The sequence below is a fragment of the Lepisma saccharinum genome, chromosome 12, assembly GCF_977018435.1.
Source record: "Lepisma saccharinum chromosome 12, izLepSacc3.1, whole genome shotgun sequence".
Taxonomy (NCBI): domain Eukaryota; kingdom Metazoa; phylum Arthropoda; class Insecta; order Zygentoma; family Lepismatidae; genus Lepisma; species Lepisma saccharinum.
Window position 1 is genome coordinate 68731675 of NC_139240.1, and position 18394 is coordinate 68750068.

The 18394-nt window shown below is 37.0% G+C and overlaps 1 protein-coding gene across 1 annotated transcript in view; it reads right to left on the minus strand.

Moving 5' to 3' along the window:
• ND-75 (NADH dehydrogenase (ubiquinone) 75 kDa subunit) overlaps window positions 1–18394 on the minus strand; it is a 38789-nt gene that overhangs the window by 17315 nt on the left and 3080 nt on the right. Inside the window, exons 3-7 of the mRNA XM_083132585.1 lie at window positions 14636–14743; window positions 13659–13882; window positions 9026–9167; window positions 7312–7533; window positions 3611–3817 (exon numbers count right to left, since the gene is read on the minus strand). Of these exons, the coding sequence (XP_082988711.1) occupies window positions 3611–3817; window positions 7312–7533; window positions 9026–9167; window positions 13659–13882; window positions 14636–14743 (903 nt within the window). The remainder of the gene's footprint in view (window positions 1–3610; window positions 3818–7311; window positions 7534–9025; window positions 9168–13658; window positions 13883–14635; window positions 14744–18394) is intronic.

Consider the following 18394-nt stretch of genomic DNA (forward strand, 5'->3'; position numbering starts at 1 on the left):
ATATCTGTGACGTCATTTCCTGCGGTGAAACAGCACACGGCAGTGTTGCCAGGAACACACAAATTTTGTGAAAGATGACAAACTACCAACCACATTATTAGCTGTAAAACGAAACGAGAAACGCGTCCAGTAAACCGAACATCATAGCCTACCAGCCAGAAGATCAGCAGCCGTCTCAGGGGAAGGGGCAAGTGAACCACCAATATGAGAAATGGTAAAAAAAATAAAAATAAAAAAAAAATAAAAAAAAAGTTAAAAATGAAGTGTCAATATCGGATTTTGTCTCAGCCTACATGTCAAATATCAACAACAAAAAATTTTATTGGACTTACAACTTACATGTGGCTGTTTACGCCCAGCAACATGTCAATTATATTTGGAAATCTCGTTGCAAGGTTAATATCTACAGGTATCTACCAGATTCATTGTGGTACTTTTGTGCTGATAACTGAAGTATCCGAGGTTCACTTTGTTACATTACGGCTAAAACACGTACAACAACAGTAACAATCTAATGATGAATCAGCGAATATACTGTCCTGTTCATAGTTGCAAACTATTACATATGTATCTGGTGCGTAGATAAACACAGTCGTCGGAGAGTTTGTTTTACTACTACATATATCCCTGTATTTTCAATCATTTTTGCCACTTGACTCATAATGCACTGAATATACATTAGAAAATGTGTTGCTTACCTTTGGAATCTTGAGTTATTTCATATCTATTTTGTCATCTGTTCAGTGTGTCACAGACAATTAGTATCAGAAGGACGAAGAATTGTAGATACCAACTTGGTAACTAAATTTGCAAATATTTGACATGTAAGCTAAGACAAAATTCTATATGACCACTTACACTTGAATTCTATTCTCTTTCTACCATTTTTCGTATCGTTTCTTTACTTCCTGTTAGGTTACAGAACGTGTTTTCTAGTTTTGTTTTATGGTACATAATGTGGCTGATTGTAGCTATGACATTTTTCACAGAATGTGTGTGTGTGTTCCTGGCAACCCTGGAACGCATCCCTTCACAACGGGATATGACGTCACAAATGCAATCAAATGATGTGTCTGGTTGCCAGCATTCAGGCAGCAAAACGGGCTTTTTTGAACGACTGTAGCACCGAAACGATGCACTAATGAGAAAAATGTTACTGAGAAAAGTTGTTTGTTTTGATGTCCTCTGTACGTTTCCGTGGTCCGTGGGCGCCATTAAAATGACACCCTGTATAAGTCGTATATCTGTGGAGACTTAAATGTGGATGCATTAAATTTTGCTGTTTCTTGTGTGAATGGGACAGCAGGGATAAAATGTCTCACTACATTAGAAAATTATGGCCTTAATGTTAATCTCTTATTCCTGGGCAGAATAATGTGGCAAATTCTTAGTGCAACCTGAAAAAGTGTATTCATCTCCAATGAATATCAAATTAGGAGTCATGAAAATTTTGTGAAAGCCATGGATAAAAACTCTACTGGATTTATGTACTTCAAATCTAAATTTCCCAACGTCAGTGATGCGAAAGTGAAAGAAGGAATTCTTATAGGGCCACCCACATATGAGATCACTAATGGGTGAAGAACATTTTGAGTAACTGTTAAATCCACTGAAAAAAGCAGCCTGGCAGTCGTTCAAAAATTCATTTTGCAATTTTCTTGCAAATCATACAGCAGAAAACTATCGTGATATAGTGACTGATCTTGTGAATTCATACAAAGCTATGGGATGCAACATGTCTTTAAAAATTCACTTCTCAGAATCCCACCTAGACTTCTTCCCAGATAATATTGGGGCTCTCAGCGATGAGCATGGTGAGGTGTTTCAATCAGCAGATTTCTACAATGCAAAAACGGTACCAAGGCATGCTGGCTGACTATTTTGTCCGCAAAATACACCCGTAAAACATTATCTTGAGCGTTTCAAGTAAACCAGAATGACATATTTCCATATTATATAAATTTATGTTAAGTACTGATTTCATAAAACTTTATACGTCTGTCACACAAAAACCCTGCCTGATGGAAAAATCTAAAAATATATTCGCATTCAGCAAGCAAAATACTTCCAGATTCAGTTAATTTTGTTCTTGTGAAAGACAAAAAGTTAATTTTTGTAGACCAGTGATCAATTAGCAGTCAATTTTATATTGGTACTTTATCAGTATTGGCCGAAATTTCATATTGGTCCATTCCTAGTAGTAGTAGTACCAGTTTGATAATAACAAGGGAATGAAAGAAGTTTCATTACTCTTCCACAATGCAAGTTGACAGTGGAGAGCGGCCATGTTGTATGAGCTACAACACAGGAACATATTGCTCAATCATACATAACCCCCTGTAAGGTTTTTGCTAAGGTGTTCTGAAACAAGATTTTACATTGTGTATACTTTTCCATGCACTTTACAATAGAATTCCTGTTATTCAATGACTTTCCCTCTAATATCAGCATTAGTCGAAAACAAGAATAATGGCTTATGCGAAAATATGTACTCTAAATTAAAAATATGTAATATACATGAAAATATGTAACATGAAATTCATGATTATTATTTTGAACTGTCTAATTCACCATAATCTGTCATTTTACTTGACTACATACAAAGATAATAAATATATAATTACATAAAATTTAGAGCTGAGACTATACCAATGGATAAATTTGGTATTAGTATTGGTATTGGAAAGTATTTGTTGGAATTACCGGTACCGGCTGATACTTTCGCAGCATTTTGGTCAAGAGGTGTGCACATATGTCACGTGATACTTCATGGAGTCTAATTAACCTGGAAACTATATAAAAATTTAATTTTCTATTTATTTTTAACCTATTTTATGAGAAAAACTGGATTATTGTGACTACATAACATGTATTTTAATATTCTCATATAAATAATGAATATTTTAAAGCAAAACTTTTGTTAAATTGATGCACATACTGTATTTTCCGGCACATAAGATGCACCTCCCATTTCTTGTACAATTTTTGAGGAAAAAGCTTTATCACTGAATATTATAATTAATTTACAGTATTTCAAAAATAAAGTAATAAGTAGGTCTACTTTCAACAAATAACTTATGTGATCTAACTAGGAAATAGTACATTTTAATCTTCTTTGTCAAAACCCAGACATTCATCTCCAGAGCTCAATGAAGAATTGCTTGATAACTCTTCTAAATCAGAATCCGAGTCATCATACAACAAATTGTCCTCTGTACTATTCAGTGCCTTACAATTTCCATGCTTCTCAAATTATTTAACCACTGTCTTAGTTTTCACAGCATCCCATGAAGCTTTGACCCATTCACAAACTTCCTTCTTCCCGATGCTGTTACCTGAGTATTGGCATATAATATCCACCCTGTTATTCAGACCTATTTTTAAAAGAAAAAAAGTGCATCCTATATGCCGGCAAATATAGTAATTGGATAAGGATACTTACGCACTAACATTAATCAATATTTCAAACAACTTATACTTATTATAATTTTCAAGTATTGGCACTATGAGAATCTGTATGGGTATTGAGCCTAAGTGGTATCAGGTCAGCCCTAATACAAATGCAGACCCTATTGAAAAGGTAAGGTGTTGACGTTCAAATCATACCTACCTCTGCATCTGCCAGTCCTCCGGATACCACTCCCACTTCACTCCCAGCATCCTTTATAGCTCTGGCCACGTGAACAAGGGCATCCTCCCACTCTACCGGCTGCAGCTCCCCTTGGCTATCCCTAAGCATTGGAGCGACCAGCCTCTGTCGTCTCAGCCCGTCACATGCAAATCGGGATTTATCTGACAACCACTCTTCGTTAACATCCTGTTCAAGAAAGAAAAGAATAAACAAATAGTAAAACAATGCATATCATAGAAAAGATTGACCCTTACACCATTGTAAGTAGATTAAAAGACTAATTCATGGGGGAGAATCATTCTCTTTTTGTTGCACATGTGGTGTTCTATACTTCTGCATTGCAAATTACCGTATTTACGCACGTATAATGCACACCCTGGTTTTTGATAGGGAAAAGTGACAAACAATTATATCTCGTAAATAATGCACAGTACAATCCAGGTTCAAGAAATGGCTTTCTTAGTTGTGGGCCGTAAAGCTGTTGCTATGCCAATCAACAGTGAATGACATAATTCCTATTCAATGAGTCACCTGTTGCTATGTGGACCAAGAGAACATAACATTACAAAGTGAAAAATTGTGGCACATGGCCTTCAAACTTTTATAAGTGGTTTTGCTCATTTCCTCTTTACTTTTTCTAAAAAAACTTCAAAATATACAATTTTTCTATGACTTTAACGAAACATTTATAGGAGGCACATTCAGGATCCTCAAACAGCAGTTAGCAGCACAAGATTTCGTCCATTAAGGCATTTACACACTCCATGTATGTCATATTATTTGGCCAGTAATACATTTTAATTATTTTCTTTTTCCATATCTTACTTCTCATACAAAGTACTATAAAAATCAGAATGTTCCTTCATTTTGTAATGAGCCTATTTCAACCTCATTGCAAATAAGTGTCGCCATCTTGAATGGAAACTGTTGCCATTTTCAGAAACTGCAGAATTCAAGCTTTACAACGATATATAACATGATAGGGTTCCATTACCATTAAAAAAAATATTCCATGCAAAATACGCACAACACTTTTTGGGGGCAAAAATTTTGGAAAAAAGTGTGCATTATACATGAATAAATACGGTAAATTGTTTATTTCTGATTAATTTCATAACCTCTGTTAATGTAGGAGATGGTCTTCGATTGGAATACCGATTAACATATTGCAGATGTGCGACGGACATAGATGAACATCAGCTGCTGACATGTTATAAGATGTGATCAATATTGTCTGTAATTTACTGTTTCAGAGTCCTGTTTGTCTACAAGGATGGAAGTGGAAGCAAATATGAGGCTCAGTCAATAAATAACGAGGCAGAGGATATTTCATAGTACTTATGTAACGAACCTCAGAAGTATTGTCTGCCACTGTTTAGGCATTTATCCCATTGTGACACCAGTCGCAAAATGGCATGCTCGTAGAACTCCTTTGGCTGCTGTTGGAACCAATTGCACACGTACTCCCTGACGTCATCGTCCGATTGAAACAGTTGTCACCGCAGTGCTTTTTTGAGCTCACCCAAGATGTGGAAGTCACACGGGGACAGATCTGGACTATAGGAGGCGGAGCTCAGGACTTCCCAATTGAATTTTTTCAGAAATTCCTTTGTTATGTTGGCTGTGTGGTTTAGCGTTGTCATGCAATAGGTGACCAGGACGTTTCAATTTGATTGTCTTCCTGAGCTTCGTTAACGTTTCACAATACCACTGGGTATTAACCGTAGCTCCATGCTCCAGGAAGTCGACGAGGAGCGAAAGCATGACCTTCCTGGTACTAGTGTGGAGGGTCTCGAACTTCTTTGGTGGAAGGGAATCTGCATGCTTCCACAGACGACTGGACACCGCTGCTGCTCGGTTAGTAGTCTTTGTGCATACCTTGCCAGACACGTAACGCCATCTAGTGGGAAAACGTGCACGAATCAGTTTCGTCACACCTGCACCTCCATTTCGGGCCAGTCGACCCATTTCTAACTACCATAGTTTTGGTGTAATATCCTCTGCCTTGTTATTTATTGACTGAGCCTAATATATCAATTAGAAACTATTCTGAGCACATCTTGTAACACACCCTCCATACTGTACAACCTAGCCAAGTTCTCCGAGATATATCTATGCATTTTATGACTTTGCAACCCATACAGGCGAGTACCCTAGTGAAGCACCTGCTTGGTTTTCTGAGAACTAGGGATGGGATGGATCAATCAGTACTTTATTAGTATCGGCCAATATAGACATATTGATGTATCGGTTTATTGGGAAAATTACCGATAATTTTACCAGTCTGTTATATCTATAAATATCTTATAATTTAGTGCAATATTCTGCCATTTTGTTATAATTTTTATGAATAAAAACATACAATCTCCATGCCCTACTTCTCTTAAAAGATCAGGGTGTTTCAAATAGAATCACCTGATTTTAAAAGGCTATATCTTTTTTATTTATCAAACCAGGAACTTGGAATTGCTTTTAAAAGACACAGCTGTACATAAATTTTTACATAAAAAATGTTCATAAGTGTTCAATGTGACCCCCTTTGGACACTCGGCATATGTCCATACGGTAGGAGAATTCGTCCCATACAGATGGAAGCATTATTTTCTGTTGTTTACGGTTATTACAAGCATAAGAAAACAGTTTTTCAGATAAAAAAATAAAACAGACTGCTTCTTTTCACAGTTAAGTTGCTATATTACAACAATGTAACATTGACAACATTTATTATATAATGGGTTCTTTTTGTTTAAAAAATTGCTAACCATTGTTATATCTGTATCTTTAGTCAAAATGAAAATAAATGTGTGATGAAGGGAGCGTGTATTCTCCTGAAACGTCAAAACGAAAAACTGTTTTCTTAAGCTTGTAATAACCGTAAACTACAGGAAAATAATTCTACTATACAAGCCATGCGTACATACAAGAAAAACTAAGATGCAAGCATGTCTAGAGTCACTACTGCTATGATCCGATTTCGCAGTTCATCCACAGTAGTCATTGGAATCAAGCTGTAACTGTGGGAAAAGCCAGTTCTCACCATACTATTGCTGAAATTCACGCTGCACTGTTGATAACAGGTTTGCACACTTCAAAGTGCAATACACAAAGCTTTTTATTGCGACGTCGCCATCCTGCTTGAATCTGATGGGAGCGCAGGAGGGAGCACGCTACTGCTACCTGCCGGCAAGCATGTGAAACTCATGAATATCCTCTTCCTAAAAGTACGTTGTTCGATGTGTTTTAGCGAACAGTTACAGAGTAAAATGATTTCGAAATTAGATGGTTCTTTTTGAAACACAGTGTATATCTCTAAATATACAGCTTCTTTTACATTGTAACTATGTGCTAATACACACTTGTTAAGGAGGTGAATGAACCATTTAGATTCTTCAAAGACCATTAGAAATTTTATATAAGATCAGTAGAATATCGATTATCGATATCAGTAAATTTTATATCGGTACTTTATCAGTATCTACCAAAATTTCCTCAGCCTACTGAGAACATATTCATTGTTGTTCACTTAAAAATGCAAGAGCATGCTAATTAGTGGAGCAGACACTCAATTAAGGAGTAGGTAGTCCCAGTGTGAGAAGGTTCTCTACCATTCTCTTCATACAGCTACTGTTAAAACTCGCACAATAACAATATAATTTCCCATTATCTCATTCTTGAATTACCTCATTTACTCTTGGTAGAATCCGCAGCACTTCTCCTGTCCTTGTCGACACAACAATATTACTGCCCACTGCATCCAAGACATCAACGCTCTCGGTTCTCCTCGTCTCCCAGGGTCTTGCAGTGAAGGCATATGGTTTAGACGTAAGTGCCCCAACAGGACACAAATCAATAATGTTGCCAGACAATTCAGACAAAAACATCTTTTCAACGTAGGTGCCAACCTGTTGAGATAAAAAAACAATATTTTATGAGTAGAGCATCTATGTCTGTGTGTGTACACAAATGAGGTCCATTTGTGTTATTATATACTCTTCTGCGATCCCTGGTTAATCATGACGATGAAGGTACCATATTTCACCGCATAATCATGGCACACTGTTCTTTCAGTCCAAAAAATGGTTTAATATTTCATCACATCGGCGTGACAGATAACTAAACCAATGATAATGGCGCAGAATCTTTGGACAGAAAATATTAAATTATGTAAGTCCGTACTTCACAACAGTGTAGGAAATTTTTTCAAAATGTAATATTTCGACTATAATGTACAAATCAGGAATAACCAATTTGTTGTTTTGTTTCAGACCAGAAAAAAATGTTCCCTAACTGTCACGAAGAAATTATTGCATCGATTTGGACTATCGAAATTTTAACCTACGAGGGCAATTTTTTTTTCAACCTCCAATGGTGCTGCCAGGTGGCATCAGGCAGCATGATTGGCATCCAACTTGCCACTATCACCCCCACTGCCAAGGTCAACGCTTCAGTTGAAGCTGAGCGACGGGCACGTAGAGATGTCTGCTACAATCAACTCTCCTGCCAAGTGCGAGGTGTGTTACTGGTTGACTTTATGGAGCCGGGAATCACAATCAATGCGACCGCATATTGACAAGTATTCTGTGCATCCTAATCTTGCACTGAAGATAGTTTAGTACTAAATACCAATAATACCTTTTAATAAAAAAAGAGCTTCACAAGGTTGCATCTACTTTTTTGCATAAAAAATTGGAATAAAATTTGCGACGATTATGCAGTGAAATACGGTAAGTGGCGACCAGATTAAATTTATGAAGAGGCACTCAGAAAGAAACACCCATGCTCAGGCTGGGATTCAAACCCAGGAACTTTGGTGGTGAGATTGAAAGTGTAAATCTTGCCATACCCAACAGAGGAAAAGAAACACTAACACAAATATCACAATTCTCCATATGGGAAGAATTATCAGAGACTAAAAAAAAAATGTTGAAAATTGTAATTTTTAATCAGTCAGACCATTATTAAAGTCAAAGCAAGCGCATGCTAAACCCCAAACATTTTCTCATGATATATTAAGTCTGTTATATCGAAATAACTTTGCATGCATGTTCATGCACACATGCAAACACACACAGTAGTAAATTTCAATTCATTTATATTTTGCTTAGCAGAGATGATTCTACTTCCAATAACAAAAGTTAAAACAAGAGGAAGGAATTTGAATTTATTTTCTTTATTTATATATAAAAAAAAACAAAAAAAACATTGTACAGTTAAATCCTGATTTTATGTTCCTGCCTTATACATTCAATCATGATAGTCCCAACATAGCAGAATGTTATAAACTTTTTCTTCATTTTACATTTTCCCGCATTTTAAGTTTTCTTAGCTTGGTCCCCTGAAAAATGTAAAATCGGGGTTCAACGGTTTTTACTTTACAAAAAATAAGCTAATTACCTGCATATCATTGCCTCTTCCAGTTGTGCCTAGGTCATCAATACCTGCAACTTCAGATGCAAAACGAATGCAACGTGTGCAATGGATGCACCTGGTCATTACAGTTTTTATCAGTGGACCAATGTCTTTATCTTCTACAGCCCTGCAAATATTAATGAAATATATTTCGTTATACATTCAATTTGAATTTAACATTTTATATCCATCAATAGCTTTCAAACACAATAACATTCGGAACGACTTAAGATGACCGGACCCCTCTCCGATTTTCTTCATATTTGGCATACTCACTAATTGAGGCCTCCTAATCACGAATGTGAAGTTAAAAGTTGTCGGAAACGTCTAGAAATTGCAAAATAAGCTAAAATAAGTCGTTAGTTTTCGGAATGGAAACCGTCGATTTTCGCAAAATTTTTTGTTTCACAAGGAAATATATATATTCCTGATACTACCATGACACCAAATTTTAACAATGGTTGCCTAACCTAACCGAAACTAACCTAACCACACGTCAATGGTTCGTGGGGCTAGCGAAAATGGTTCATGGGGCTAGTGTCAATGGTTCGCAATTATTTTGCAATTTCTCAACGTTTCAGACTAATTTTAACTTCAGATTCATCATTAGCAGGCCTTAATTAGTAAGTATGTCAAATATGAAGAAAATCGGAGAGGGGTCCGGTCATCTTAAGTCATACCTAAAATTCTAGAAAGTGCATATTTTGTACCAATATGATGCATATTAAATATCGGTTCCTTATTTCAGGTACATAAAAATTGAATTACTCACGCAGTAACTAAATAAGAGTGCTTTACTGCTAAACTTTAGAAAGTGTGGATAGTAACACTGTGAAGTTTTCCATGTTTAAGCAATAAATGGACACCTTGATGTCACGCTATCATAGGTCTACCATTTCAGTTACATGTTTCACAAGTTAAAAAGGGCCCATTATGGAAAACTGTGCGTTTACTCACTAAAATATATAAAAAATAAAGAAAGTTAAAAAACTTACGTGAGTGAGTATAAAAGTTTTGCAGACGACGTCTCATCCAGGGTATAAACTAGCGAAAATATTAGTAGAGAGGCTAAGGGAGGTTGGAGGAAAGACCGAATTCAGTGTTGAGAATTCATGGGAAGTGAAGAAGAGATTGGAGGGGATAAACCTAGACGAGGAGGATGAAATTCGTAGCTTTGATGTCGTTAATTTGTATCCTAGCGTTCCTCGAGATAAAGCCGCAGATTGTCTTCAGAGATGGGTTATGGATAAGGGAATTGATGTTGTGACAGCCTGGGAGTTCGTTCGGTGGTTTCATTTAGTATCAGGATATAATTATTTCTGTTTCAATGGAAAAATTTATAGGCAGATTCAGGGACTGGCTATGGGCAACCCTGTTTCGGGAATAGTTTCCAGCATATTCCTCCATTACCTTGAGAAAGATTCACTGAGTGAGGTTAACAATGATATCAAATATTTTTGTAGATATGTTGATGACATCTTGATTATCGGGAAAAAAGAAAAATTGGATTGTATTTTCGAAATTATGGGAGGACAGGACGATAGAATAAAATTCACATGTGAGGTAGAAAATGAAGGAGTAATCAACTACTTGGATTTGAGGATTGAACGGGTTAATGGCAGTGTTCGAACCGGGGTTTACCACAAAAAGTTAGCAGGGGACAGATTTATCCACCGAGATTCTGAACACTCAAAAAGAATTAAGAATAATATATATATGAACTTCTACATTCGGGCTGGGAGACTTTGTAATTGTAGGGAGGAGAGAGAGAAAGAAGAAAATTGGATTATGAGGGTAGGGTTAAGAAACGGTTATAAAGTAGAGGAAATGAGGAGAATAAAGAGGGGGGGCTCTTAAAGTCTTGAATAATGAAGGTAGAAAGAAGGGGATAAGTAAGAATAACGAGGTAGGGGAAATAGTATACAAATACGTCGGCATCCCGTATGTAAAAGGGGTATCCGAAAAGTTTGACAAAATTCTAAAAGGCTTCAGGATAAAAGGGGGAATGAGAGCTCCCCGAAATATCAAGAAATTTTTTACTGAATATAAAAAGGATGGAAAAGGGCGAAAAGATGTCAGAGACGAGAAGGGCGTATATAAGATTACCTGTTCCTGTAATAAAGCGTACATTGGACAAACTGGAAGAAGCATGGGAACCCGTTGGGACGAGCATGACAAGGATATCAGCGAACTATCCCCGAAAACCGGGCTTTCTGAACATATTTTAGAATTTAACCATACGGTTGATAAAAGAGAAGTTGTAAAAAGGGTACATAAACAACCTGATTTGAACGTTCACGAGGCCGCAAATATTTGTGTTGATAGAGGGAAAAAATTAAACAGAGACGACGGTAACCTGAACGAAGCCTGGATTCACATGTTTAAGCGATGGGGAAATAATAGGAGTGAATCTGTTAAATTCCATGTCACGCCGGAAGTGGTCCGTGCTGCTTCTGAGTCTGTGGAGTTTTCATTGGAAGGAATGTAGCATTTGTATGCTACTACAGCCAATCCGTCAATATGGTAGTACGGGCTCTAATCATTTAGATTTATTTCTTAGCCTACATGGCATTTTTAACTTCAGGTATTTTTAATTCCATATCCTATCACCCCCTTTTAACCTAATCCTGGATTTCTTATGTTCTTGACGAAGTATTTTAAATACTGATAAGTGACCTGAAGAAGCGAAGCGTAGCTTCGTGAAACGTCGTCTGCAAAACTTTTATACTCACTCACGTAAGTTTTTTAACTTTCTTTATTTTTTATATAAAAAGGGCCTCTCCGAAGGGTCTGATGCGAGGCACAACCAGCTTCCAACAAACGCCAAAACTGAATGCTAAGCCTTCTTAACATAATAATTCCACATAGTTCTAATAATGCACGTGTGGTTAGGTGGGCCACATTTAGAGCTCTTCGCAATTAGTTTTAGCGTTTGTTGCAGGTTGGATGTGCCCCGCACCAGATCCCTGTCCAAGGGCATAGTAGTAGAGTTATCACCCTATATTAAAAGGGTCTCTGGTCTGATCGCTGGTGGAGGTACACATAGTGGTTTGGTTCGCACTTTAAACGTTAAGCCTAGTCTTAATTAGATTATCTGCACCTACTTAAACAACAATTAATAGCACATAAAACCACTCTAATTATAACCCCCCTTCCCCCAGGTATTACACAAATAATTTCATTTATATTCCTTAGAACTAGGAATGAGCCAATACTCTGACTGATAGAGATACTGTTGCTCGAAAATTGTAATAAATAAAAAGTTGTTCAAAATAACGATTAATATTTGTGTGCAAGAATTCCACACAAGATTCTTGCTTTAAAATTTTCAACAATTATATCAGAATATTAAATTACATGTTATGCAATCACTAAATTGGTGCAAAATACAAAGAAATTTCAAATTTGCATGTTTCCAGGATAATTAAGACTCTGCGAAAGTGTGGTACACCATTTTTGCGGACCAAGTGAAAGACCAAAATTCTGGAAAAGTATCAGCCTCTGCCGATACATAAAATTTCAACTGCAGATGCATCGGTATCGACTTGGCCCTATTTAACAGTTGGGCTGAAAAGTTCGTAGGCTGACTCATAGATGGCATTACTAGAATTAAATCCAAGTGATATTTACTTAGTACTAACCTTCAAAAGATACGTGTATAAATTTCACAGCTGCCGGATAATTAGTTCGTGAGATATAGCATTGTGAGTGAAGCAGCTTTTGTCATTGGGAAAAAATGGATAAAAAAGAATTTCGTGTGTTAAAGCATTGCTTTTTGGCGAAAAAAAATACCGTTGAAGCCAAGGCTTGGCTTGATAAACATTATTTGGACTCTGCACCAGGAAAATCAACCGTTGAGAAGTGGTTTGCTAAATTTAAACGAGGCGAAATGAGCATCGAAGATGATGCATGCAGTGGACGCCCCAAAGAGGCTGTTACCGACGAAAACATCAAAAAAGTCCACAAAATAATTTTAAATGATTGTAAAGTGAAGTTGATCGAGATAGCTGAGACTTTAAAAATATCAAAGGAACGTGTTGGACATATTGTGCATGAATATTTGAACATGCGAAAGCTGTGTGCAAAATGGGTGCCGCGCGTGCTCACAATCGACACCGTGTCACAGTGTCACAAATCAATGAAAACGATGGCAAAATTATATGAATTAGACTACGAATTGCTTCCCCATCCACCATATTCTCCAGATCTGGCCCCCAGTGACTTTTTCCTGTTTGCAGACCTTAAAAGAATGCTAGCTGGAAAGAAATTTAGCACTGATGAAGAGGTAATCGCCGAAACTGAGGCCTATTTTGAGGCTAAAGAGAAATCGTACTATAAAAATGGCATCGAAAAATTGTATGACCGCTATAATTGTTGTATCGCCCTCGAAGGCAACTATATTGAATAATAAAATCGAATTTTGTCAAAAAAATATTTTTTACTATGTTAGCCTACGAACTTTTCAGCCCAACTGTTACAACACATCCTATCTAAAATTAATGTATTGCAACACATGCTACAGATTACAGGCTTTTCTCGATTTAAGAGAACTGTCTTTGCAAGAACAAAATGCTGCCACATACGTGCTCTTAGCTACGGAAAAAGTTCTGAGAGTTACCTCTTTCCCGAAAAATTAATGTCAGTAAATCTGCTCCTGTCGCTTCCAAAGGCCATGCTCTGATCCTGAAGGTCACACTCGCCTCCCTGGTCACAGATGGGGCAGTCCAAGGGATGGTTTACTAGCAGTAATTCCATAACACCTTCCCGTGCTTTGCGGGTCAGATCAGAATTTGTCTTGATCCGCCAGCCGCTCATCACTGGCATTGCACATGCTGCAACAGGCTGTGGGATAGAGAGGATATTATCAACTAAAATGCCTGGGAAAGATTTTGTAATTTGCAAATTATCTGAAATTGAGAATCAATGCAAAATTAATATAACGTCTGAGTTAAAGGTTAAAACTGTAGATGATAGGAATAGGCATCTGGAAGAGGGTGCAAGAGAGGGGGAGAGAAGAATCACACACAAAGTAAATTTGTTCTCTGTCACAGATATAAAAAATTCTTCCTTCCTATATACATTTTGTATATATATATTTTCTATCATTTATCTATACATTACATTAAGAGAGGAACATAATTAAGAGTATTTGAAAATAAAATCCTTAGAAAAATACTTGGAGCTAGAGATGAGGAGGCAAGGAATGGAGAAAGTTACATAATTTAGAACTACATAATTTGTATCCATATCTGGATATTATTAGAATAATTCAATCAAGAAGACTTAGGTGGGCAGGCCATTTGGGACGAATGGGAGAGGGAAAGAGGAGTTTACAGGATTCTTGTTGGGAAACTTGCTGGTAAGAGACCTGTAGGAAGACCAAGACAAAGATGGAGGGATAATGTTGAGATGGACCTAAAGGAAATATTTAAAGATGGAAAAGATTGGATTGATCTTGCCCAGGATAGGGACAGATGGAAGGCTTGTGTTGCTGCAGCCATGAACCTTCAGGTTTAAGAAAGCTGGAGAGTTAAGTTAGTGATATACATTTATTTTGCCTTTAACATATGAATGGTCAAAATTTCATCAACCTACCTTTGGCGACTTTTCCACTTCAACAAGACACATTCGACAATTTCCTGCTATTGAAAGTCTTTCGTGGTAGCAAAACCTTGGAATTTCAACTCCTACCATTGCAGCAGCCTGAAAGTACAACCCAATCATATCAGCGAATTAGTTTTGTTCGTAATTCAATCTTATTGTTGAAATATTAGGTGGTCAAACTATAAAACTTTATAAAAATGATTTTATAATTAATTTTAAATACTATGAAAATAAAAAAATATATATACGCGGGTCATTCAATATATGTTTTCGTAGGTCGTAAAAAAAATAATTTTTAAAATACATTAGAAAACTATACATACATGTGTAGGAGGATCCTTCCTCACTTCTCCACATAATCTCCATAGAGATTCAGGCATTTGTCCCACCGTTGCACCAATTTGTCCATACCCTTTGCAAGAAAATCAGGGCTCTGCCTATTGAGCACTATTCTCACATTCCGCTTCACTTCTTCATCTCTTTCGAAATGGTAACCTTGCAATTCAGACTTTAACACCAGAAAAAGATGGAAATCACTCGGTGCTAAATCAGGGCTGTATGGAGGGTGGGGCAGCCGTTCCCACCCCAAGTCTTCAATTTTGTGTTGTGTTTGCACTGCTGAGTGGAGGCGAGCGTTATTGTCAAGAAGAATGACACCAGCTGACAGGAGACCTGGTCGCTTATGTCGAATTGCATTTTTCAGTTTATCCAATGTTTGACAATAACGGTCAGCATTAATTGTTCTTCCTCATTCCAAAAAGTCCATAAGCAGACCGCCCTTAGCATCCCAGAAAACGGACTTCAATTCGGGAGTGTAATGATGGACAAATGTCTCATCCCCTGTCACAATGCGCATGAGGAATGCATTGCCATCTTGCTGGTATCGCATTAAACCTTCAAGGCTGCAGCCCATTCTCATCAGTCGATTATCGCGACTCAGTTGATGAGGAACATAACGTGCACACACTTTGTGGTATTGAAATTTCTCGTGAATGATGTGATGGGTTGTTCCAACAGAAATGTTCAACCTTTCTGCAACCTTGCGTACCTTCACTCGACGGTTTTCTTGAACAAGTTCATCCACCTTCGCAATGTTCTCATCAGTAGTGGCACTCGAAGATCGCCTGGCTCGAACATTGTCAAAAATGCACACCCTGCCACCATCAAACAACTTGCACCAACGCCTAACCATTTGCACTGTTATTACGGAATCACCATAAACAGCAACAAGTTTCGTATGAATGGCACTAGGAGGTAAGCCATTCATATCGAATGACAGAACAAACTTCTTCTTTACTCCAGCTTTCCAACATGCGTGCACCATCCATGCTTCTGAACTCCTTATGACGCGAGCCCTCGTTTTCCAAACAAGCATTTACTTTTCGCCCTCGAGCGCATGCACCTTCACGTCTGATAACGAATCGATTGTTGTTCCTTGTAGGCGAAGGATGGCGCTTGTCCACCATGTGCTTCTTTTTAATGGCATTGCTTTATACAATATTTTATAGCACAGGGAAACTTATATATTGAACATCCCTAGTATATATATTAATAAGTATGTTCTTGGACAACTACAGAGTAGTAAATAAAAAATATCAGGAGGTGTAAGTTACATTTTGTTATGTTACTTTCAATTTCAGTGTGGTTTACATCAGCCATGTCAAACTGGAGGCCCGCGGGCTGCATGGCCATACATCCAATTCATGCATGCAGGACGATCAGTCAGTCCACTTTCCCTTATCTTATAAAACAAGCCTCAACTTATCCAAACTTCACCAGATTGACCTATTTTCTCCAAACAGGTACTTTCTTGCAATCCATTAAGGAGAAGTTGAGGTATTTAGCAAGCGGATTGACAGGTTAGGTCTTAAGTATTTGCTGGTTGGGGGACGAGAACGTGCATACCTTCTGTTGCCAATGAGTCAGTTTCTTCATTGTGGAAAGTTTGCCTGGAAGAAAAGTCAGTTTCCGGAAACCCTGCTGCTTACTGTCTGGCACACAGGAAATGTACTACTGCCTAAGTCTTGTGGGAGTAAGAAAAGGACTATACAGACTTGTTGATGAGGAATGTTTATTTTTCAAGTGAAATTGTAGATTGCCTATTTTTGTTGTGAAGTAAACAGTGAATACCGTGTAAATTTTGTGCCCTGATAATGTTAATTCATTCTGACACATTTTTATTTCAAATTAAAATATTTTTCATTACAATTACACATACATGTAATCATTTAGTTCTAAGCAGGGTGGTTTGTGAAAGGGGATGAAGGGAACTCGGGTAATTTGCACCCCCCTTGGGTTCTAATTTTTGGCACTTGGGGAGGGGACTCTATATATAATTTGTATAAAATATCGATTTCGCAAGAATAATCACTGGAATCTGTCCTTAGGGGGGGCAATCCCTTATTTTTCAACTTCCAAGGGGATTCCAGATATGCGGCCTTGAAAATTTTGACGTTATCGTTATGCAGCACTACTTACTATTTGAGTTTGACATGGCTGCTTTACATAATGGATAATATGTAAGGAAAAGATTTAGCAATGTATTATCTATGGTAAAAATGTTAAGGTACAGTTAAGTGCTTAGAAACAGGTCCTAAAACAGAAATAGTATGTGCCTCAAAAGTACGAATTGAGATTTCTTTAAAATTTCAATTATTCTTCCTAATTATTTATACAAGGTTCCCACTCGGTAACATATAACACTCATATGTAGATGTTGCGTCATGAACTTTGCATGCCAATAAAATGCATGATGTTTCTTGACATTGTTGAAAATAAATTACAGAAAATTAAATAAAAACATATTGATACACAATAACTACATCCAGAAAGCTTGTTGGTGAAAAATGTGAAATGTGAAGAAGAATGTTCTTTTTAAAGTATTCTGGTTCACTTAGTAAAAAAATTATGTCATTTTACTCAACACATTACAGGAAGGAGGAAATTCTAAGTCTAGCTTTTTGCATTTGGATGTGACGAATCCAAACAAAAATACATATCCTAGAATTTTAATTTGTTATTTTCTTTCCAAAAAATATCACAAGGAGATGTTTGGTGGTTTGGACACACGCACTGCTGACATTTATAACAGATATTAGAAATATGCACTTATGTATGTAGCAATACTATGTATCAAAAAATGCTCCTGTCAATGGTCCCACAGATCTCTATATTGTGCTCCATAATAAGTCAGTTATATATCATAACATGTATCATTATGCATGGTGAACTGGAAGCTGTGGGCAATTGTAACAATTTGGGTATAGAAACTATATGGACTTTGTTTATGTTATGTCATATGTGTTAAAAAGGTAAATCCATCTCGTCATCAGTCAAAATATATTATTTATGAAGTTCCACTCTTGACATGTGCATTTCTGTCATGGAGATTACGACAACAAAGGATCCTTTCCAAATAAATGCTGAATGAACATACTGTAGTTCCTTGACTATTTCGGGAAGGCACAATTGGAGCAAAAATCAACAGTATTGTCAAAGGGAAGTAGCATGAAAATATAAAAAGTGGATCACTATCTTGATCAGCACGACCACTGCAGATAAATTATAGGTAACAGTTTCATACATCGGAGACACATTTCTTCAATTTTACACAAGAAACTACTTACGGAAATGAGTTTCTCCAAGGTTTACAATGTTCGTCGAGGTATTTTCTTTCATCGTGGAATATATTTGACCAGGAAATCATGTATTTTTCAAGAGAAATATCTCACCGACGCACAATTGCCATTG